A 25,737-nucleotide genomic window follows, 5' to 3' on the forward strand; every position below is an offset into this window, starting at 1 on the left:
TGCTTCATCCTGCCGGAGTAGAGCTTGTAGGAAGACCAGACAGGTGAGCTCAGTGGATGATGGTAAGTATGAGGTCATCAATCATGGTGCCGGGGTAAGAGGGCTGCAGTGAGGAGGTAGCAGTATGCCGCTCACCTCCTTATAATTTCAGACAGGATTCTGTATTGTCAGTTCCACGGCCGCTCTGCTTGGTCTCTGTGTGAGTTATTGCAGGAGTCTGAACTTTGCTGCAGATCAGGTTGCACTGTCAGCACGAGTTCATTAGCTCCAGCCTCATGCAATCTGGAGGAAAGCTCAGTCCCCTGCAATAAATCATACTGAGCCCCAGCACTAGTCCCATACATATTTTGCATGAGATGTATTTGGAAGTGTTTTCCATTACTAGGACAACCCCTTCTGATTCTACATGTTTCCTTTAGGTAAAATAATAAAGCCTATACTCACATTCATGGCCATTGGTGTTGGAGCTTGCGGTGCCAGGGCTTACGTGATGTTGTGACGCTATGCAAGCCCAACGTCCAATCAGTACCAGCTTCTGCATCCTCCTCACCTTCAAACAAATGCATTAATCAACAGGAAGTGAGTGCTTTGGCTGCCGCTCACTTCCTGTTGATTAACTCATTTGTCTGAAGGCAGGCAGACAGACAGAAGCCGACACTGATTGAAAGTTGGGCTTGCGTGGTATCACACTGTCACGTGAGCACCGCTGGAACCACAGTGGCCATGGACGTGAGAATAGGCACTATTTGTTTACCTGGAGGAAACGTAGAATCAGAGGGGGTTGTCCAAGTAGTGGACAACCCCTTTAAATCTATCGGTGCATATAGCATGCAATTTTTATGGATACATTGGCATTATTAACATAGCAAACTGTTTTTGGTCTTGCTGACATATAAATACCAATGACATACAGATAGAATTCAGATGACAATACTTTGAAAAATCCTTGTTTCTCGTTGAAAATCGGACATTCTTTTATACACTGAAATGGGGTATGTACAGTAAATAGACACACTCACTTACCCTATCTTTTTCACAGATTGAATTCTGCTGCTCTGATTGGAATGCATGTGTATTCTCCAGTCTCTTCATTTCTTTATTCCTGTTTTCTATTTGTGCTTGTAATAGTGATGCCTTGTGTTGTATAAGTGATCTCTCTGCTACAAGATGTTGCGTTTGTCTTTCTATCTGTTCCTGAAAGCAAATGGGGAAGAGTTAGTTTTTGGTGCGTTTTTTGGTGCAGTTTTTGGTGCAGTTTGTGGCCCTAAACCGCATGCAGTCCTTCTCCAGCAAAGTCTATGAGAAATCCTAAAGGCTGTGCGCACATTGCTTTTCTTTTGCCTGCAGTTTGTTAAAGAAAAAAGAAGCAGCATGTCCCTTCTTTTCTGTGTTTTTTCCATTGAATATGGTGAAAAACGCATGGGAAAAAATGTGTGGGCAAAAACGCAACGAAACGTGGCAAAAATGCACCAAAAACATGGCAAAAACACATGCGTTTTTGATGCGTTTTTCCAGCCAGAGGTGCGTTTTCTGTCATAAGGTGCGTTTTTTGCTGAAGAGAAAAATCTATAGTGTGCGCACATGGCCTTAGGCTGTGTTCACAGGTTGCATTTTTGCAGTGTTTTGTTGCTTGTTTTTTTGTTTTTTTTTGCTGTTTTTTTTAATGCAAACTCAAAGCTGCTTTTTACAGTAGCTGCAAAAGCTCTGAAATTTCAGAAATGTGATGCACACAATTGCTTTTTTTCTACACTGAATTGGAAAACTGCTGCTTTTTTTTTTTTTTTTAAACTGCAGCAACTCAATTTTTTGCAGCGTTTTTCCCCAGAGCAAGCAATGGGAGTGCAAAATGTAACCATGCATTTTTGCTAAGTTTTTAGTGAATAAAACTAACTTTAGAGACAAATGACACATACAATCGGCACCTATAATGCAAATGAACCTGTTTTTTGTAAGCAGTTTCTTCAAATAAGGGTGGAAACACATCTATGCGAGTAAAATCGGTCCGACTGGGCTGAAAAATACTCGGCTGATTTTAGTTCACGTTAGGTGCGAGTGCAGCGCAAGTGCGATGCTTTTTGCTCCAGTGTGTTGCGTTTGCGATGCTAGTTTCATGCAACATCTTAATTAGATAAAAGCTATTACACATGTGTCATTTAATTAACCTATGGGGATGTGATGTCACATTAATCTGTTGAATATTTAATGAGCAAAGTTACTGCCACACTCGCAAATGTGAACGCTGGTGCGTGTGTGTGATCCTACTTTTAATCCCCTTCCATAGGAAATCATTGGGACAAATGGTGCGAGAAACTCGCAAAAAAGCAGCATGCTGCGATTTTTTTCTCGGTCCGATTTGGACTGAGAAAAAAATCTCAGATGAGAGCTGAATCATTGACTAACATGTGTCCGATTTCAATGCGAGTTTTTCTCGCATTGCTCTACTGCGAGAAACTCGCAAGTGAGAAGCAGCCCTAAGAGAGCAGGCTTTGCCTGCAGAAAATGAGCAGCAGAAAATAAGCAGCAGAAAATAAGCAGCAGAAAAGCAACGTATGAACAGAGCCTTCTGTGGCTTATTTTTAGACTGGAGCTGCACACGGGTTTTTTTTTTTATGCTTTTTAAGCTTTTGTTTGTTGAGAATGCCTTGAGCAATTGGAAAGCCTCACACATAGGTGACTTTGACTACCTTGTGCACCACTGCAGCTTAACAGGGTTTTTTTTTTTATAGTTCAGCAGTCTTCATATTGACTAAACAAAAACTTTCTTAATGTTTAAACCCTTATTATAGGTTTAACTCAACTTATTTATTATTACATTCAGCCATAAAATCTATGAAACTATTAGTGACATTAATGCAATTTAAAAAATAGCACAAAATACATTCTAAATCCACAACACAAATGGCACAAATACAACCTGTCCAACATTTCGTCAACTCCCGAGTTGTGGTAAGTTTTCAGTGTACAACCTTAAGGCTATGTGCGCACTTTGCATCGAGGTACTTGCAGTTGTAAACGCATCCTCTGGCAGAAATTGTCTTTGTCAAATTTTGTTTGGGTCACAGAAACGCTGAAAATACGCATGCGTTTTTACCGCGTTTTAACCGCGTTTTACATGCTTTTTTTTTTTTGCTTAAAGTCAGATGCATTTTCAATGCAAAAAAACACGACTAAATAAAGATTTAACATTCAAACACTATTAAAAAAATGTTAAAAAAAGAAAAAAATATCATGATTAAATTCATGCAAAAAATAGCTAGTTTAATTAAAATAACTGTGATCTTATATTTATGTCTAAAATTACTTTTACATATTGTTTTTCATTAATTTAATTGTCGGACTACATGTGTGTGTAAAGGGACACCTCATTAGTTTAATTTAATGACAAAAAAGCATGAGTTTATTTGAACAAAAAAACATGCATTCCGCACCAAAAAAGCATGTAAAACGTTAGTTTTCAGATTGTGTGTGCATTATGAAAGATCTCATTGACTCCAATGTTAGCAAAACGCTACCAAAATGGCAAAAACAATTGGCAGGTTGCTTCTTTAAGCGCAGAGTTTTTGACAAATTTTCTGCACCTAAACCGCTGCATTTTAAAAAGCAATGTGCACACAAGAAATCCCTATTTCCCATAGACTTTGCTTGAAAGTCAAAACGCATGCATTTTTGCTTTAAAACGCTGCAGTTCAAAACACTGCGGAAACGCATGAAAAAACACAAAGTGCGTACATACCCTAAAGGTGCTTTTCACTATCTGAGCAACCTCCTCTGAAATACTATAGACACCTAGACACCCAGACAAATCAATTATGCGAACCTCCCATTTTATTACTAAGTGAATTGCTAGATGTAATGTAACTTAGCTGTCTCTTCCTTGTCTCTGGATATTTAGTATATGGCTTGAAATCTAGCCAATAAGAGCCCAGTCTTATCCACCAATCGTGAAGACCCCAATGGTCCATTGTCCGGTTAGACTCTTGCTTCATGCTACCAATCTAAGACCTGCGGATCCGATTGGCAAGCCATAACCGAACCTGCATTATAATACTACACTGTGTGCAGAATTATTAGGCAAATGAGTATTTTCATCACATGATAATTTTTAGACATGTTGTCTTACTCCAAGCTGTATAGGCTTGAGAGCCAACTACCAATTAAGTAAATCATGTGATGTGCATCTCTGTAATGAGGAGGGGTGTGGTGTAATGACATCAAAACCATATATAAGGTGTGCTTAATTATTAGGCAACTTACTTTCTTTTGGCAAAATGGGTCAGAAGAGAGATTTGACGGGCTCTGAAAAGTCCAAAATTGTGACATGTCTTGCAGAGGGATGCAGCAATCTTGAAATTGCCAAACTTTGTTCGGTGATCACGCTTCAAATCAAGCGTTTGATGGCAAATAGCCAACAGGGTCGCAAGAAGCGTGTTGGGCAAAAAAGGCGCAAAATAACTGCCCCTGAATTGAGGAAAATCAAGCATGAAGCCACCAGTTTAGCCATATTTCAGAGCTGCAACGTTACTGGAGTATCAAAAAGCACAAGGTGTGCCATACTCAGTTACATGGCCAAGGTAAGGAAGGCTGAAAAACGACCATCTTTGAACAAGAAACATAAGATAAAACGTCAAGACTCGCCAAGAAATATCTTAAGACTGATTTTTCAAAGGTTTTATGGACTGATGAAATGAGAGTGACTCTTGATGGGCCAGATGGATGGGCCAAAGGCTGGATCAGTAAAGGGCAGAGAGCTCCACTCTGACTCAGACGCCAGCAAGGTGGAGGTGGAGTACTGTTATTGGCTGGTATCATCAAAGATGAACTTGTGGGACCTTTTTGGATTGAGGATGGAGTGAAGCTCAACTCCCAGACCTACTCCCAGTTTCTTGAAGACAACTTCTTAAAGCAGTGGTACAGGAAGAAGTCGGTATCGTTCAAGAAAAACATGATTTTCATGCAGGACAATGCTCCACAGCATGGCTGGCCAGTAAAGGTCTAAAAGATGAAAAAATAATGGCATGGTCCCCTTGTTCACCTGATCTGAATCCCATAGAGAACCTGTGGTCCCTCATAAAATGTAAGATCTACAGGGAGGGAAAACGGTACACCTCTCGGAACAGTGTCTGGGAGGCTGTGGTGGCTGCTGCATGCAATGTTGATTGTAAACAGATCAAGCAACTGACAGAATCTATGGATGGTAGGTTGTTGAGTGTCATTATAAAGAAAGGTGGCTATATTGGTCACTAATTTTTTGGGGTTTTGTGTTTGCATGTCAGAAATGTTTATTTCTAAATTTTACCTGGTGAAAATAAACATGTGAGATGGGAATATGTTTAGTTTTTATTAAGCTGCCTAATAATTCTGCACAGAAATAGTTACCTGCACAAACAGATATCCTCCTAAGATAGCCAAATCTAAGAAAACCCCACTCCAACTTCCAAAAATATTAAGCTTTGATATTTGAGTCTTTTGGGTTGATTGAGAACATAGTTGTTAATCAATAATAAAAAAAAATCCTCTAAAATACAACTTGCCTAATAATTCTGCACACAGTGTATATGGACTTCAGCATCGAATGCAAGGATTCGGCTGAGATATCAAAGACTACCTAAGGAAGGAATCCAGCTTGGAACAATCCAGTCACCTGACTACAGGCTTTGCGGTCCTCAGACAGCTTCCTAAATCTGGCATTATTCCATTCTCGGTGGGTGCCTGCTGAAAGCTGGGTGCTGCTGGTTTGAAGTAAGTGGCCCTGGAAGCTCTGAGACACGGACATTATAATCCCTGGTGAGCCAGCGGAAGTGTGAGAAACTGTTGCCAATTACATTTTGTGGTTCTTCTGGTTATGTTCTATGTGCCGTTAATTGTTTGGGGATCCAATAAAGTCTTAATATTGTGATTCCCTCACCCTGTGTTGTCAGAGTAGTGTTCTGCCCATGGTTAAAGAGGTCGGGCGTTCAGTTGGGATGAGCCCTGGGCCATGCTGTCTTTCTAAAGGCTGCCGGGCCAGCGATCGAGAACACCCACTGACCCCCGTGTCTCCACACACGTTGCTTCTTTTTTCCTTGCAGTTTTGAATGCAGAAAAAAGAAACAGCATGTTAATTCTTTGTGCACTTTTGACCAGCGTTTTAATGATGGGCGGACTCGCAGATACCTGGGATCGGCAGGTCTAACCGGGTTTTTTAAAAAAAAAACAAAAAAAAACCAGTGCTTAAAAATGGTAGGAATTGGTTTGAATCACATATCTGCGAGTCTGTGGTATAAAAATAAATAAAAAAAGTGCCCATATTTATGCTATCCAGCCCAGGTAAAGCCCACGGTTACAGGCTCCAGAAACCAGCCATGCGCTTATCTTTGCAGTGTATGAAAATAAGAAGAACCTCATGCATCTTATTTTTAAAACTATGTAAATAAATAATTTTTAAAAAACAGCGTGCGGTGCCCCCCAATTTTGATACCCAGCCATGATTTAGCCCAACAGCTGAGGGCTGGTATTCTCAGGCTGGGGAGAGCTGTGCTTATTGGCCCCCCTCCAGGCTAAGAATTGCAGCCACCCAGGATTGCTGCATCCATTATATGCAACAGTCCCAACACTTTGCCAGGCTCTTCTTGATTGCCTGGTGCGGTGACAATCGAGGTAATAACGCGTTAATATCAGCTCACAGCTGCCACTAAGCCGTAGTTTAGTAATGGGAGGTGTCTGATTACTAATCTGTAAGTGAAAAGAAATAAAAACAAACACTGAAAGAATCCTTTATTTGCAATAAAAGACAAAAGAGCAACCTCGTTCACCCATTTATTTACCCCCCCAAAATACCCAGATCCGACATAATCAAAATTGGGGGGACTGCACGTCAGTTTTCTTAATTATTTTATTTAAATAATTAAAAAAAAAATGCCTCATGCGATTCCTCTTATTTTGATACACAGCCAAGATAAGCACATGGTTGGGGACTGCAGTCTGTAGCTCTGGGCTTCATCTGTGCTGTGAGTCCCCCTTTCACTATAATGGGATAAAAACATGCAAAGGAACAAAATTGCAGCGGTGAACAAAGAAAATTGCAGCGTGCGCACATAGCCTAAGGCTATGTTCGCGCGTACCTGCTGAAATTTCTACAGCGATTTGACAGCAGAAGGTGCACTTCAAATTGCTGCAGAAACACTGTGTAATGGATGCCGAATTCATGCGCTCGAGATGCTGCTCCCACCAAAGACAGAGTGGGAGCATCATCTAAAGTGCATGGAATAATTGACATGCTGCTTTTTTGTATGCACGGATTTGGGTCAAAATTTTGGCATCCAAATCGCTGCGTTCAAAAAAGCAACGTGCGCAATCTATATAGATTGTGCAGAGGATGCATGCATTTACACTGCAGAGCAATATACTGTACAGTATAAATGAATGCAATTACGCAACGTGCGCACGAGCCCTTAAAGTGTTAAACAAAATCTGACCAAGCCCATGTTTGAAATTAGTTTTGTGCGAGTGTAAGGCCCCACCTGTTCTAAAAAACATAAAAGTGGCATCTAGATGAAATACTAGTTTTATTTCCTGTAGAAACCACACATGCATTTCTAAAAGGTAGTGAATACAACAGTAAAAGGTTGCCCTCCTTTTACCCTTTTAACATATACTCACAAGGGCTGGTAAAAATGTTTTCCATTTTCTCTTGATGACGCAAAGCGCTGACTCGTAAAAACCTTAAGTTCTGCAAAACAGATTTATGATACTATACACTGACTACACCGCTTGCTTGATAAACGAACAAAACTCCGCTCCAAAGATCATCTTTCTTGGCAGTGCATCATACTGTATAAAAATAATTTGTGCCGCCGAGAACAATGGCAGCCTATGCACACTACCACAATCTATTTCTATTTTCACTTATCTGTTGGTTTATTTAGTCTAGGTAAAGGAAGTGTTAGGGTACCGTCTTACTAAACGACGTACCAGCAATTCCGACCACGATATGACCTGGTCAGGATCGCTGGTGTGTCGCTACGCGCTCGCTGGTGATCTGTCAATCAGGCAGATCTCACCAGCGACCAGTGACTAGCCACCAGCGACTCGTGGAAATGATGCTGCACTTGGTAACCAAGGTAAATATAGGGTAACTAAGCAAAATGCTGGTTACACTGGTTACCAGCGCACACGCACACCGCTTAGCGCTGGCTCTCTCAACTGGCAGCCTGAGAGCGGCGTACACTAGTAACCAAGGTAAATATCGGGTAACCAAGCAAAGCGCTTGCTTAGTTACCTGATGTGTACCTTGGCTACGTGTGCAGGGAGCAGGGAGCCGGCTTCTAGAAGCTGCGGACGCTGGTATCCAAGGTAAATATCGGGTAACCAAGCAAAGCCTTTGCTTGGTTACCTGATGTGTACCTTGGTTACCAGCATCCACAGAAGCCGGCTCCCTGCACATTCAGATCGTTGCTCTCTCACTGTCAAACACAGCGATGTGTGCTTCACAGCGGGAGAGCAACGAGCAAAAAATGAACCAGAGCTGTGTGTAACTATCAGCAATTTCACAGCAGGGGTCAGGTCGCTGCTCAGTGTCACACACAGCGAGATCGATAATGAGGTCACTGGTACGTCACAAAACCTGTGTCTCAGCAGCAATCTCGCTATGTGAGAAGTACCCCTTAAAGTGTTATCAGAAAATTACCTAGTGCTTAAATCAAGGTTTTGTATTAAATTTATAAATATATACATTTCATTCTATCATTAAAGCCTAAAAAATGTTATTTAACCAAACATTTTCAAGCAGTCTTAAGCCCTTGTCACACATAGCGAGATCGCTAGCGAGAATGCTGAAACGTCACAGGTTTTGTGATGTATCGATGACCTTGCCAGCGATATCGCTGTGTGTGATAAGCAGCAGCGAGCGGGCACCTGCTACGAGGTCGCTAATTGTGACAAAACAATCAGGACAATTTTTTTGCTTTTTTGCTCGTTGGTCTCCCGCTGTGCAGCACGCATCGGCGTGTTTGATGGTGGGAGACCAACGAGCGCTGGTTCTGAGTGTGCAGGGAGCCATCGTTAAACTGGCCGCTGGTGGCTGATGGCTGATCGCTGTGGAGATCTGCCTGATTGACAGCTCAACAGCGACCATGTAGCGACATTCCAGCGATCTCTGCCACATGCATCCAACTACTCCACAGCGTGGCTGGCCAGTAAAGGTCTAAAAGATGAAAAAATAATGACATAGCCCCCTTGTTCATCTGATCTGAACCCCATAGAGAACCTGTGGTCCCTCATAAAATGTGAGATCTACAGGCAGAGAAAACAGTACACCTCTCGGAACAGTGTCTGGAGGCTGTGGTGACTGCTGCACGCAATGTTGAACGTAAACAGATCAAGCGACTGACAGAATCTATGGATGGTAGGCTGAGTGTCATCATAAAGAAAGGTGGCTATATTGGTCACTAGTTTTTTGGGGTTGTTTTTGCATGTCAGAAATGTTTTATTTCGAAATTGTGTGTAGTTATATTGGTTTATCTGATGAAAATAAACAAGTGAGATGGAAATATATTTTGTTTTTATTAAGTTGCCTAATAATTCTGCACAGTAATAGTTACCTGCACAAACAGATATCCTCCTAAGATAGCCAAATCTAAAAAAAACCCACTCCAACTTCCAAAAATATTAAGCTTTGATATTTGAGTCTTTTGGGTTGATTGAGAACCTAGTTTTTGATCAATAATAAAAAATAAATCCTCTAAAATACAACTTACCTAATAATTCTGCACACAGTGTAAATATACTGCGTATATTCTTATTTTTTAAAAAAATATTTTTCAAAATTTCTTTACCTTTTTTTTCTTAGTCCCTATATGGGACATTACCTTTTACTGCACTGAACATTGATGTAACATATTGCAATGCCCCAGTATTGCAATATATTATACAGTCAGTGATACACGAACATAAGCCTATGCTCCTGGAATCATTCCATAGGCTTATCATACCTTAGTGACCTGAAAATCATCATGATGACCTCGGGTCACCATGGCAAGGATTGGGCCGTTGCAATCACATTACTTAGGCACCGATCGGAGGGTAGAGGGAGCGCACTCCCAATCCCCTAAATACGTCAATCGTTATTGATCCTGGCATTTAGAGGATAAAGGCTGTGAGAGCCATCAGGTAAGCCAAGTCCTTGGTGATAATCGCGAGGGCACAGCTCCTGTGCTCCCACGATCACCAGGACGTACTGGTCACTTTCTTGGTCAGGAAGTACCCAACAAGAAGGACATACCCAGTACATCCAAAGTTATGAAGGGCTTAAGTTATGTTTCATGGCAAAGAATGAAGTTAGAATTTTTTGCAATTTATCTGTTTACTCTTCCTCACAATCTTGAGTTAATGCAAATTGTCAACGATAGAAACTGAAGCAGCAAATTTTTTAAAGTCCAGAATTTGTGTCAGTCTGAAAACTTTTTACCACAACTGAATGTGTAGCGCCCCACGGGGCAGGTGTTTTAACCTACTCGTCCCCGGGCTGTGGGGTGCAGAATCTTCTGCGTTGTCACTGGGTGGCTTGGCCGAATTAACTCTTTGTTAGCCCAGACTTCAAGGCTCAGGATCAACAGGTTTCTGTTGCTGCTGATAAGTAGAATAATTTGTTGATTTATTCTGTCTAGGTAAAGCAAAGTGTCATAGTCTCATCAGAAAATTACCTACTGCTTAAATCAAGGTTTGATATTAAACATATTTCATAAGAATTTTTGGAGATTTTTTTTAATTTCTGTTGCTGTTAATATTTAAAAAAAAAAAAAAGTCCCTCAAATTTTGCACTTTTCATTCTAACTATATTTAAAATAGACATCAACTGTAAAATTTTATTCACCTGGATATAAAATGGTAAATTTGTTTGTATTAGTAGCATAATAATGACCTCCCAAGGTTCCTCTAAGGCTACATGCGCACGCTGCATCTTTTTGTGTTCACAAACTGCAGCCAACACTGCACCTTGTCAGAGAGAGCCTGGAAATGTCACAAAAAACGCATGTAATTTTAGGTGCGTTTTTGGTGCGTTTTCGGTGCGTTTTTCACACCCTGCGTTTTTGCTGCATTTTTGTGACAAATGTTGACAAAAACGCAGGAAGACGGAACATTCTGCATTTTATTTGTCACAAACCTTTGACAAATAAAACGCTGACAAATAAACTGCAACGTGCGCATGACAAATCTGACTTCTCATAGACTTTGCTGGGAAGTCAAATGCCAGAAAGTTCTGACAACAAAACTGCAGCCAAAAAAGCAGCAAAAAAGCAGGAAAAAAAGCAGCGTGCGCATGTAGCCTAAAAGGGGCTAATCAAGGCAGCTCATCTTGTCATGCTTTTCCTTCTCTGGTTAGCTGATCGCTGTGGGTCTAAGCTGTTGATATCAACTGAAGGAACTTGCTCCATGTTAATATTTCCAGCAGAGCAAGCAGAGTATGACATAATGTCATTGTATTCAATAGCTGACCTTTCACGAAACGGTGACACTGAGTCCTCCAGAGCGAGACGCAGTCACAGTTCAATAATGTCCATATGACCTAATGTGGCTATTCTCTCAGCATAAATCAGGGGAACTGAGCAGCATTTTTTTTTTATTACAGCCGAGAACAGGTAAATTTCACTGTTTCCATAAGACCAACAGAATTTAATGGCCGTTACAAAAAAGCATGGCTTGAAGTGCTACATGGCTTCTCTACTCCCATTCATTTCTATTGGAGTTAAAGAAACAGTGGATCACAATTTCTCTTAGCTGTTTTCATAGCCTCACCTCCAGAGGATGGAGTTATTACCATATTACCATTTAAATGGGAGTAGCCATTTAAGGGTATGTTCAATTAGTTTTTTGATCTTTTCATATCAAGAAATTTAAAAAATATTTGAAGCCAATTTTTTTTTTTTTATGGGCTTAAAATCCATGTCAAAAATTCTGTGTTAACATACCATGAGATGTCAAAGAATCTGACAACAATTTACCTGGTTGAACTCCATCTCAAGATACCAACCATTTCTCACCTTTGAAACTGCAAAAACCCTTAGGGCTGCTTCTCACTTGCGAGTTTCTCGCAGTAGAGCAATGCGAGAAAAACTCGCATTGAAATCGGACACATGTTAGTCAATGATTCAGCTCTCATCTGCGATTTTTTTCTCAGTCCAAATCGGACCGAGAAAAAAATCGCAGCATGCTGCTTTTTTGCGAGTTTCTCGCACCATTTGTCCCAATGATTTCCTATGGAAGGGGATTATAAGTAGCATCACACACGCGCACCAGCGTTTACATTTGCGAGTGTGGCAGTAACTTCGCACATTAGATGAATGTGACAGCACATTCCCATAGGTTAATTAAATGACACATGTGTAATAGCTTTTATCTAATTAAGATGTTGCATGAAACTAGCATCGCAATCGCAACACACACGCGAGCAAAAAGCATCGCACTTGCGTTGCACTCGCACCTAACGTGAACTAAAATCAGCCGAGTATTTTTCAGCCCAGTCGGACCGATTTTACTCGCATAGATGTGTTTCCACCCTTACTCTCGCTTTTATTCATTCTCACCTGGACTATTGCAACTCTTTACTGATCAATCTTCTTCTAACCAAACTTTCTCCTCTTCCATCCATCTTAAATGCAGCAGCCAGGGTCATATTCCTGTCCAGATGCTTCACCGACACCTCCACCTTGTGCCAGTCACTACACTGGCTACCTATCAGCCACAGACTACAATACAAACATATTTCTCACCCACAAAGGTCTCCACAGCTCTGCACCACACTATATCTCATCCCTCAACTCTGTCTATCATCCTACCCGCCCCCTCCATTCCGCAAATGATCTTAGACTAACATCCTCCATAATCTGAACCTCACATCTCCGTCTCCAAGACTTTTCTCATGCTGCACCAGTTTTCTGGAATGCACTACCTCAAAGGATGTGACTAATTTACAGCCCCCAAGTTTTTAAGCATGCTTTAAAAACACATCTCTTCAGACAAGCTTATCATCTTAACTCACTAACCTAACTCTCTCCTGTTCTTGCCTTCTAAATGCTATTCATAACCTTCTTTCTCCTATTTCTGTCCTCACATCCTCAATACAACCAATAGGAAGGAAGTGCACTTCAAAGATTACTGTCTAATGACTGGATCATTCAACTCAACTCAATATGAAATCAATAATTTATCACAATAATAGCTGGACTAGACACTACAAGCACACTTTACCCTTTGTGTCCCCATAGATTGTAAGCTTGCGAACAGGGCCCCCATTCCTATTGTAGCTGCTGAACTATGTGCTACATTTCTTTTTGTCTGTACAAGCCCCCACTTGATTGTTAAGCACTGCGGAATATGTTGGTGCTATAAGAATAAACTGTATTATTATTATTATCCATGTGTGATGTCACAGCAGCTCAGTTGAGCTCACCTGAGGGAAGTGTCACCACTAAAGCCCATCACTGGAACAGCACTGGTGCAGGAGATGGGTGTAATGTTACTTATTTTACATGGGGAACTACAACAGTTAAGAAGATGTTGCTCAATAAGGGCAATAATGAAGCATTATTAACCCCAAAATGCTGTACAAGAGCTGCATGAGGATGGAGAGGGCACGTGAGTTTGGCATAGGGAAAACGCTTCCTCTCTCAACTCATTGACAGCCTTGCTGTGCAATCAATTTTCTTGTGCGAGTGCTATTCACTTTCACAGAGATTACTTGGGCTTATGGTATTCTATGGAGCTGTGCACTAGTGGACACAGACAGAAAAGGGCGACTGTGCAAGAAATACAGTATATACTGTATGGATGGGCCCTCTGCAGTCCAATTTCTCATCATAGTGCACAACTCAACCTGCTTTTGAGTTGGAAATGGCCCCCCTGACCTAATGGACTCCTGTGCGGTTGCATATGTTGCACCAATGATATGGACGCCCCCAGGGCTGTATGCATATCTGATTTTTGCCATGGATGGAGTGATCCAAAACTGAAGACATGTCTGATTTTGGTCTGAGTATTGGATCAAAATGGGCAATGCAAGTCTATGGGTCCGTGAACAAGAAACGGACAGCACTCTGATAATATCCGAGTTCTGACCGATTTTCACCGACTGACAGAATGAAGAAGGTGCATATACTTTTTTTTTTCTCTCCACAGCCAACTAAAACTGATGCCACTCTGATCAATGTCTGATCTAAATAATGAACCATTTTTCTCAGATAGATAACGGTTGTGTGACCCTACCTCAGCCAAGACATGTTAGACAGTGCCCTGTACTACATAAGCTGTACAGTGTATTATCAATTCAATCAAAGTATTGCAAGTTCTTCTTGTGGGACTAATCAATATAATAAAGTGAAAAAAAAAAAATCACAATTTCAACATTAAAAATATTTTATTTTGTAAATAACCAAAAACCCTAATAACCCCACACATATTTGCTATTGCTGTGTACATAATAAAACATACTGTAAAGCAGTTGCATTGACCCACAGAATGCAGATTTTATGTGTCAGTTGTCAGTAGATTGCAGTGCACGGCTACATGCATGTACCACCCCGCTCTCAGCAGCCGATGCTGCTCGGATCCGGACCTTCTGTGGGTGGCCGAGGGTCTCCGAATCCGGGGTCTCACGGTGACTTCAACTGAAAAGGGGGTTATGGTGTATGGGATTTTGGAAAATTTGTACGTGACGCCACCCACGGTATGTGTTAAATGTTGTACCACCGCTGCTGTGATGGGGACTCCCGGGGGTGTTGAGCTGGCAGCTAGATGTTATTAACCCTCCGTGGGTAGGGATGGATGCCCCGAGGCCCAGTGGGAGTTGTGGTGGTGGCAGGGATTGCAGGGAGCAGAAAACTCACAGTTCGGTTGTCCTGGTGTTGGATGAGGCTGCTTTCATGTGTATGGTCAGGAAACACAGAGTCCAGTACTTAACCAGACGTTGCCGGTGTTCGAAGGTCTTTGGCATGGGGTGTTCGGATCCCACACCCGGTATAAGAAGCAGGGCCCTCTCCCTCCTGCACTCCAGCTAAGAGTCACCTTCTCTGTTTCGGACGGGGGAAGTCCTCTCTTTGCACAAGTCCGGGGTCCCTTGCACACTACCGGTGGGCCACTACCCTGTCCCGATTCACTACGGGTTCCCCTAAGCGTACTCTCCACTTCAGCTCCAAGACTTCTGCTTTCTCTTGGTTGCACTCCCCCTGCAGCACAGGGGCTACAACCCTGTCTGAACTCCTCTCCCTCCTTCAACTGACTGACTCAACTCCTCCCCCTCCTGCTCCTTTTGTTACACTGGGGGGGTGCGGCTGCCTCACTGTACCAGTGTGCGATCAGGTGGTACCAAGGAGGTTTAACTCTTTCTGTGACTACCTTGTTTTTTCAGGGCGCCACACGCACACTCGCACAGGTTAAAACAGCAGGTAGATTCTCCTGTTCATTAAGCAGTTCATCTGGTTTCGTAATTCAGAATGAAAAGCCAGGTTCTGAGTTTCCCATTCACCTCTGCTGTAAATACTCTCCTCTCAGATCAGGGAGTTGCCAGTGTTACAGTAGCTTTGCTGTATCTAGGTCTCAGGAGTAGACTTGGGAGCTGTGGACTAAGAAGTTATTTTTGAGCCGTAGCAAGAGATTGCTGCATGGAAGTTGTGTAGCATTTTCCCTTCCTTTAATCCCATTTCTGCTTGCCTAACTTATCCATTCCTTTTCTTTATTCCTTCCTGTAGTTTGGTGTGCCTCATACGATTGCTGTTTCTTTTACCCCTGTCTGTCTTATGCCCTCTGTGTATTAAACCTAGAGCGGAACTAGTGTTCCTAATGTCCTGCACACTAGACAGGGTTGTGCTCAGAGAAAGATAGGGATAGGAATGTGATCATTGCACGGTGTGAAAGAACCCATCTAGGAAGGTTAGGGAGCTCAGGTTTGCTTAGGGTAAGTGTCAGATACAAGCAGGAGTTGCCCTAGAGTGTTTCTTGGTGACTATCTTCAGACAAGTCCAACCTCACTATCAGATGCTCTGGTGAAGTCTGGGTAGTTACTTAGTTACACCCCTATCAGGGTAAGCCTGGTTCTGGGAATAGTGAGTTTACGTCCTTCTCTTCCCTCCTTTACTGTAATGTGACATTATGATGATTTTCCTAAATGGTGAACAGTGTTTAATCACCACTCCAACATTTTGGGGGTTTTTTCACCACTGGAATGGTGCTTCAATGTTCACTTAACCTAGTCTTATGCTCACCCACCAGCATCTTCACCATTTTTCTGTGCCGCTCCAGACCCTCAGTGCCACAGCTTTTGACTGCCGGAAATCAGATGTATTGGTCACAAGTGCTCCATGCAAGTCTATGAGAGCCAGAAGAAGATTCTCATAGACGTGTGGTGAAAAGTGACTTCTTTCACACTCCAGGAAACATTGGAGAGATCCGGTAGGTCACAAACTGCTGGAGATCAATGGGAGCAGTTGTGATAGAAGGTAAAGATGGCGCAGGTAAGTAACAGACTTTGGTCAGACACCTTAGATGAGAAGCACTACTCCATCGATGCAATAAAAAAAATAAAGCTGCTGTGGTGCTTTAAAAACATATACCATATATACGGTACATTTCAGAATTTGTTTCTTGACTCATCCTCCTCTAAGAAAGTGTAATAAAAATAATTGAAAAGGCATACATACTATAAAATAGTATCAATGAAAGGTATATTTTGTCTTGAAAAAAATGTGCCCTCACACAGCTTTAGTGATGGTAAACCGTTAAACGTGTATGTTAGGATATAGCGGCACATTAACAATTTTTTTTTTCGAAACAGTGTATTTAATGTATAAAAGTAATAAAACATAAATAAAAAAACATAAATTTGGTTTTGCCATAATTGTAATGACTGAAAAATGACAAATGGTGGAAAATACAAAATATAAAAAAAATAGAATTGATGTTTTATTTCTTTGCTTTTCCATAAAAAGGTAATAAAAGTTGGTTATTAAGTTATCTGTATCCCAAAATAGTGTCACTCAAACATACAACTCATCTCTTAAGAAAAACAAGTCCTCATCTGGTTAAATCTAAGGAAAAATAAAAATGTTACGGCTCTTTGAATGTGACAGTGAAAAATGAAAATAAAATAAAAACCTTAATCCTAAAGTCAAAAAATTAGTTCTGAAGTTGTTATTTTCTGTTGTAGATCAAATATGTACATATTACACATGTTCTTGGTGGGAGCACAAAAGAAAGGATAGGCAACTTGGTCTGCAAGGACTATTTATACCGTATACCAGAGAACCCACAAAAAGCCATCAATGTGTTACCCCCATCAAAAAGATACTGTTCTTCCTTCTGCATGGCCAATGACATCTGGCTCCATAACAGCTCCTATGGCTCCTTCTTCTATAGTCACATGCATGGCTACTTTATCCTTCTACCAACCACTAGTAGTGTGAGATATTATTAGGAAAGGCCCATCCCTTACTTAAGATTTTATAGAGAAAGAACTGTACATATTTTTAGGTTAACCCTATGCTTCGGCTCTCCATTGCACAGGTTGCACATACAGTATTGTATGTCGGCCCCTCTGTTTATGTATGTCCATGCACATTTCATCTACACGCTTATATTTCATATACTCTTTTGTGTCCTTTACGACGCAGAGAAAGCAGAAAGTACGAGGGGCTGCTGATAAGTCTTTGTGATCTTTTTTTGTTTCTATGGTAACGAATGTTACATCACATGAAAGACTTATGTGTCTAATACATGTTTTCAAAATTTTGTTGCTTATGGCAACAGTGTTCTACACACGCGGGAAAATAAAATGGCGGAGCCTAATGCGATATTCACAGCAACTGAGGGCAGAGGAGTGATAAAATTCTTGTTTCTGCAAGGAAAGTCTGTGAAGGATATTCATGGTGATATGTCGCAGTCATTGGGGGATCAATGCCCTTCATATTCCACAGTTAAGAACTGGGTTGCTAAATTTAAAACGGGACACTTCAGTGCCAATGATGAGGAACGTATTGGATAACCAAGAGTGGTTGTTGTTTCAGAGATCGTCGAAGATGTGCACAACCTCATACTGGAGAAGCATGCGAGTAAAAACTTCCTGGTCCATTTGCCAGCATTTCTGAACTGATAGTAACCATTCAATCCAGGAAGATCCTATGGAAAAGACCTGGATTTATTTGTATGACCCTGAAAACAAGAGGAGCAGTCAAAAGAGTAGAGGCACAGTGATTCTTTGTCCAAAGAAGTTCAGGGTGCAAAAATCAGCCACTAAGGTGATGGCGTCTGTGTTCTCGGATAAGGAGGGCATGCTGCTAGTGGACTACCTTCAAAAGGGTTCCACCATCAATGCAAGGTATTACATTGAACTTTTGGACCAATTGAGGGCAGCTCTGGAGGCCAAAAGGCGTGGCAAGCTGTCCAAAGGAATCTTGTTCCTGCAAGACAACGCCTCTGAGGCGCTCACACTGCACAAATGACCACGGCAAAACTGGCAGAGCTGGGCTTTCAGCTGGTTGACCACCTACTTTATTCATCAGATCTAGCTCCCTCCGACTATAATCTGTTTCCAAACCTGAAGAAATACCTAAAGGGTACCAAATTTCACATAATTTCTGATGCGATGGCTGCTACGGATGCCTGGTTTGAGGCCCAACCAAAATCCTACTTTTTGCTAGGCTTATAGAACTCGGAATACTGATGTAAGAATTGTGTTGACATATAATAATAATAATAAGTTTTATTTCTATAGCGCCAACATATTCCGCAGCGCTTTACAATTAAGAGGGGACATGTACAGACAATATGAGACCATACAAAATAACAAAATTAAGATACCAGGAGGAGTGGTGGAGAGTATATAGAATAAATGTAAAGTTTCATCATCCTATCTCGTTTCTTCCCGCATAAAGCCAAAGACTTATCAGCAGCTCCTCGTATATGTAAACCTGCATGGCTCCTTACCTGAAGTTGAATCCTTTGATACATCTCATTCAGGTAACTAAACCCAAGTAGTACTGCACTAGCCACCAGAAGCAGAAAGATGACATGCCCGGATCGGAGAGAGTAGTCTGTCCCAAGTATCCCCATATTAAACCAGATGATCTGAAAATAGCAAACTGGTATGAGTGACTTCAATTATGGTTTTTATAGCATTAATATATAAATTCCACCCTATGCCTTAATACATATATATGACTAAGCTCGCTCCATTTCTGCACATACTCACTGTCGATACTGATTTTTCATTGTTAAATAGAATTTGTTTTACATATGGAAGCAGTGTGTGGTAGGAGATTGTGTACGCACTTGTCCCCTAATATGAATTATGTGTGACGACATGGAATCTGTCAGGGACTAGCATGTGTTAGGTTCTTAAAATTCAGCCAGACATGAAGATAGTTTGTTTATAGACAGGGGATAAGCCCCTCATTGTTTCTACAAAACTCTTTAAGGTACCGTCACACATAACGATCTTGTTATGTTTGACACCTACCAGCGATCAGGCTCCTGCTGTGAGATCTCTAGTCGTTGCAGAATGGTCCAGGCCATTTTCTTCAAAGGCGATGTCCTGCTGGGCAGGACACATCGCTGTGTTTGACACTGTGTGACAGGGTCACTGTCACTGCTGAGATCGTTATACAGGTCGCTACTGGGACCTGTATTGTTCCTGCATCGCTGGTAAGATCTGACTGTGTGACATCTCACCTGCGACCTCCCAGCGACTTACCTGCGATCCCTATCAGGTCGCATTGTTTTCGGGATCACTGGTAAGTTGTTGTGTGCGACTGGGCCTTTAGGAGTCTAGTGTAAAGGTGGCTTTACACACTGCAACATCGCAAATGACATCGCTGTAACGTCACCGGTTTTGTGACGTTATAGCGACCTCCCCAGCGACATTGCAGTGTGAAACACATCAGCGACCTGGCCCCTGCTGTGAAGTTGCTGATCGCTACAAATCATTCAGGACCATTCTTTGGTCCTTTGTTTCCCGCTGTGCAGCAAAGTCTCAGTGTGTAAAGGGGACTTTACAGCAACTTCGTTAGCGACTTCCCTTTCAAAAAGCTGCTTTAGGCCTGCAACACACATCCGTTTAAAATATGCTTGTTTGGTCCGTTTCCGTACATACCGGAGATACGACCAAACGTGCACATGTTTTTTTTATGTTTAAAGGCACACGTGCGTGTTATTTGATCTTCCGTGTGTTCGTGTGCGTCCCACGTTTTTTGCTCCGTTTGGCACGGAAGCATGTTCGTTTTTGGGATGGAGCACGCACGCACGGACATAATGTTAGCCTATGGGAGTCCAAATAAAATGTTCCTTGCACGGATGTGTGGTTATGTTGTCTGTGAGAAATGTCTGTGTGTGATGCAAAATGTTGTTACTACATGTCGGAAGACAGAGTAGCGGGATGAGAATGAACTCGGGTGAACTTCACCCGACTTCATTGTCATGCCGCGGCTCTGTTTGTGTGCCGTGTACTGATTAGCGGTCACCTGTGAAGGATTTACCGGTGACCTCTAATCCCCCGAGTGATTGAAGTGTCCCCCCCCTCTCTCATACTCACCGATCCCCGATCACCGGCGCTGCACGGCATTCACACTGCTCCGCCAGCCGCTCATTAAACAATCTCGTATTCCCTGCTTTCCCCGCCCACCGACGCCTATGATTGGTTGCATTGAGACACGCCCCCACGCTGAGTGACAAGTGTCTCACTGCACCCAATCACAGCAGCCGGTGGGCGTGTCACTATGGAGTATAGAAATAAATAATTAAAAAAACCGGCGTGCGGTTCCCCCCCAAATTTAATACCAGCCAGATAAAGCCATACGGCTGAAGGCTGGTATTCTCAGGATGGGGAGCTCCACGTTATGGGGAGCCCCCCAGCCTAACAATATCAGTCAGCAGCCGCCCAGAATGGCCGCATACATTAGATGCGACTGTTCTGGGACAGTACCCGGCTCTTCCCGATTTGCCCTGGTGCGTTGGCAAATCGGGGTAATAAGGAGTTATTGGCAGCCCATAGCTGCCACTAAATCCTAGATTAGTCATGTCAGGCGTCTCCCGGTGAAACCTTCCATGATTAATCTGTAAATTACAGTAAATAAACACACAACTGAAAAATCCTTTATTAGAAATAAAAAACACAAACACATTCCCTGGTTCACCACTTTAATCAGCCCCAAAAAGCCCTCCATGTCCGGCGGAATCCAGGATGGTGCAGCGTCGCTTCCAGCTCTGCTGCATGAAGGTGACCAGAGCAGCAGAAGAAACCGCCGCTCCTGTCACCTCCACGCAGCAAATGAAGAGAGCCGCGTGATCAGCTGAGCTGTCACTGAGGTTACCTGGATCTAGCGGTGGATGCAGCGGTGGCCGTGAGTAACCTCAGTGACAGCTCAGCTGATCGCGATACTAACCTCAGTTGCTGCGTGGAGCTGACCGGAGCGGCGGTGAGTAGCGCGATCAGCTGAGCTGTCACTGAGGTTTCCCGCGGCCACCGCTGCATCCACCGCTGGATCCAGGTAACCTCAGTGACAGCTCAGCCGATCACGCGGATCTCTTCATTTGCTGCGTGGAGGTGACAGGAGCGGCGGTTTCTTCTGCTGCTCCGGTCACCTTCATGCAGCAGAGCTGGAAGCGACGCTGGACCATCCTGGATTCCGCTGGACATGGAGGGCTTTTTGGGGCTGATTAAAGTGGTGAACCAGGGAATGTGTTTGTGTTTTTTATTTCTAATAAAGGATTTTTCAGTTGTGTGTGTTTATTTACTGTAATTTACAGATTAATCATGGAAGGTATCTCGGAGAGACACCTGACATGATTAATCTAGGACTTATTGGCAGGTATGGGCTGCCAATAACTCCTTATTACCCCGCTTTACCAACGCACAAGGGCAAATCGGGAAGAGCCGGGTACTGTCCCAGAACAGTCGCATCTAATGTATGCGGCCATTCTGGGCGGCTGCTGACTGATATTGTTAGGCTGGGGGGCTCCCCATAACGTGGAGCTCCCCATCCTGAGAATACCAGCCTTCAGCCGTATGGCTTTATCTGGCTGGTATTAAATTTGGGGGGAACCGCACGCCGTTTTTTTTATTTATTTATTTATTTCTATACTCCATAGTGACACGCCCACCGGCTGCTGTGATTGGGTGCAGTGAGACACCTGTCACTCAGCGTGGGGGCGTGTCTCACTGCAACCAATCATAGGCGCCGGTGGGCGGGGAAAGCAGGGAATACGAGATTGTTTAATGAGCAGCCGGCTTTTTCAAATTAGAAAAAGCCACCGGAGCAGTGTGAACGCGGTGCAGCGCCGGTGATCGGGGATTGGTGAGTATGAGAGAGGGGGGGACACTTCAGGCACACAGAGCCGTGGCATGACCATGAAGTTGGGTGAAGTTCACCCGAGTTCATTCTCATCGCGCTACTCTGTCTGCTGTCTGCCGACATATAGTAAACGACATTTTGCATCACACACGGACATTTCACACGGACAACACAAACACATGTCAGTTAAGTTTCACACGCACACACTGACATTTCACACGCACATACGGCTAGCATACAGATACATACGCAGGCCACACATACCATAAAAACGGACCTAAGAAACGGAAAACGGACCCGAAAAACAGCACGTTTTACACAGACGTGGTTTTCACGGATGTGTGTTTTAGGCCTGACAACGTCCGGATCGCTGTTGCGTCGTTGGCCAGGTCTGCCTGTTTGACAGCTCACCAGAGACTTTGTAGCAATCCCGGCCAGGTTGGGATCGCTGGTGGGATCGCTAGAAAGTCTGTGTGTAAAGGGGCCTTTACAGTTCTTGTTGACTCATGTAATTGCCTTGGCCAGTGAAGGTCAGACACCCAGACAAATCAATTATGCGAACTTCCCATTGTATTACTATGTGAATTGCTAGATATGATGTAATTTAGCTATCTATCCCACATCTCTGGATATTTTGTATACGGCTTGAAATCTAGCCAATAAGAGCCCAGTCTTATCCACCAATCGTGAAGACCCCAATGGTCTGTATGGAGAGCTCAGGGGTATAAGAAGGAGGACTGTCCATTGCGCGGGTAGACTCTTGCTACATGATACCAATCTAGGATCTGCGGATCCAATTGGCAAGCCCTAGCTGAACCTGGATTATAATGCTACATGGACTTCAGCATTGAATGCAAGGATTCGGCTGAGCTATCAAAGACTACCTAAGGAAGGAATCCAGCTAGGTACAATCCAGTCACCTGACTATAAGTTTTGCGGTCCTCAGCCAGCTTCCTAAATCTGGCGTTATTTAATTCTCAGTGAGTGCCCACCAAAAGCGGGGTGCTGCTGGTTTGGAGTAAGTAGCCCTGGAAGCTCTGAGGCTCGGACATTCTAATCCCTGGTGAGCCAGCGCAAGGGTGAGAAACTGTTGCCTGTTACATTTGTGTGTTTTGCTGGTTATGTGGCATATGTCGTTAATTGTTTGGGGATCCAATAAAGTCTTAATATTGTGATTCCCTCACCCTGTGTTGTCTGAGTAGTGTTCCACCCACGGTTAAGGAGGTCGGGCGTTTAGTTGGAATGAGCCCTGGGCCACGCTGTCTTTCTACAGGTGGCCGGATCAGCGTATGAGAGCACCCACTGACCCCCATGTCTTCACATTATGCTTTATTTTTTAGAGATCTGTTGTGCCAGTCATAAGAAATCTAGCCTAAAGCTGTATGTAAATTAGACTGGAAGTGCACTGGGGTGTGTCAATGCATTAGAGATGAGCATAACAAGTGCACCCATTGTGCTCTTGAAGCCTGATTTGCATGTGACATCTACGGTAGTTTTTTTCATGACTGGCACCCCAAATCTCTTCATAAAAAGTATAATTTTATAGGGGAACAAGTGTCTACACAGCCATACCACTGCTTTCGTATCTAAAAATGTGTTGACTTGTTCCTGTTTAATGTGGCATCTCCAAGATCCTATCCCAATGTATAGTAGATGTAATAATAATATTAGCAAATACCTCTAATTAGAAATGTAGTATAGCTCTCCTGATATAGCCATGTCTCTTACCTCATGTGCAGGTATTTCAGCTTAGGTATCCATGGTTACAACCACATCTAATTAACTATATGAGTAGTCGTAACCATGGATACCTAAACTGCTGTAATGCCCTGCACATGAGGTAAGCAACATGGCTATATCAAGAGAACTATACTACATTTCTAATTAGAGGTATTTCCTAATATTATTACTATTACACTTACTACATATTGTGATGGGATCTTGGAGATGGGAATAACCCTTTAAACTGGGACCTAAAATTACGCCATAGCTACAATTTACATACAAAAACAATACATTATCATATACAATACATATGCACAATCTACAATAAATCCTACCATATCGGAAACTGTTATTACAATGTAATCTTTAAGTTGTGGCATAAAAACAGCATATGGAAAAAAATAAAAAAATAAATAAAAAAAAATATATATACTGTATATCTATATAAATATTTCATATTATTTTCCCTATATTAACAAATACTCTGAAATATGATTACTATAGACACTATTATAATAGCAGTATTCTATAACACTATATGCATGTATATCGCTTGGTCTGCTGGGCTTGCAATCACGACTTTCCTATTCATAGTCTTTGTCAGAATCTAACACCTTGTATTTTCCACTGGCATTTCCTTATTTCTAGCAATGTTTAACAGCTCATAAATATATTATTACAATATTTTACTAGTAGTTAAGGAAGAAAAGTAAAAAAAAATTCAGATAATTAGTTAACAATTATCAGAAGTGAATACCATACCATAAAGGTTTCTAGATGTGCTCCTCTCTCCTTTACATGATTATATAATATGAACTATTGTCTTCTCTACCGGCAGGTATGACCAGTTTGTAGAAATATAAAACAATACAAGCGCTAGGGCAGGTTTTGCAGGTTTGTTATCTGTAAATTCTGAAAATAGTATGTCAGACCGCCCTGGGAAATAATGTAGAGCTGCTTTTATTAGCATTATCTTCTTATTCAATAGAAGAATAGACCACAAGGCTTCTCAGTGGAGGGTATTGTTAAAGGAAATATTTTTAGAAATTGTCAGTCACTATTTTGTATCTTGAATATGGATACTTTTTATAAAAAAAGGGTTTTAAAGAAGATGCAGCTGTGTGAATTTTTATGTGATAGGAAAAGGGCAAAGAAAAAGACTTACAGATTTAAATTGGCGATTCACCCCTTTTCATTCCTGGCCACATTGATATTATGTTGAGAAACAATGTTTCTCTCAAATACCTTGTGTTGACAATAGTGCCTGTGAGTGGCGTTATTGCGGTCCACTCACCCCTTCCCGTGACCCCAAGACTCCGTGACCACTGATGTCACGTTAACTGACTGTTGACCTGACATCACCGCGGCCGGCCAAAGTCTCCGTGAGTCACTGGGCTGTGGGTGGCATTTCACCGCTCATCACAGCCAGGTGTCACAGCCAATCATCTCTCTGCTCCCTCCTCCTTCATGGTAGAGTGCACAAGCAGCAGCGATGCTGGTCTCTGACGAGTGGTGAAACTCCACCCCCAGCCCAGAGACTTACGGAGACTGGGGCCGGCCACAGTGATGTCAGGTCAGTAGGAGGTTGACATGACATCACCAGACATCAGAGGTCACGGAGATTGGGGGTCACGTGAAGGGGGTGAGCGGTCGGTAACAGCATCACTCATAGCCACTATTGGCAACACAAGGTATTTGAGAG

General features: G+C 42.4%; 1 protein-coding gene across 1 annotated transcript in view; it reads right to left on the reverse strand.

The window, feature by feature from the left end:
- Window positions 1-24,822, reverse strand: part of LOC142303860 (uncharacterized) — a 146,146-nt gene extending 121,324 nt beyond the window's left edge. The window contains exons 1-3 of the mRNA XM_075345666.1: window positions 24,798-24,822; window positions 18,949-19,089; window positions 1,024-1,194 (exon numbers count right to left, since the gene is read on the reverse strand). Of these exons, the coding sequence (XP_075201781.1) occupies window positions 1,024-1,194; window positions 18,949-19,089; window positions 24,798-24,800 (315 nt within the window). The 5' untranslated portion in view covers window positions 24,801-24,822. The remainder of the gene's footprint in view (window positions 1-1,023; window positions 1,195-18,948; window positions 19,090-24,797) is intronic.
- Window positions 24,823-25,737: the final 915 nt, after the last annotated feature.

This window comes from Anomaloglossus baeobatrachus, chromosome 4 (assembly GCF_048569485.1).
Source record: "Anomaloglossus baeobatrachus isolate aAnoBae1 chromosome 4, aAnoBae1.hap1, whole genome shotgun sequence".
NCBI lineage: Eukaryota > Metazoa > Chordata > Amphibia > Anura > Aromobatidae > Anomaloglossus > Anomaloglossus baeobatrachus.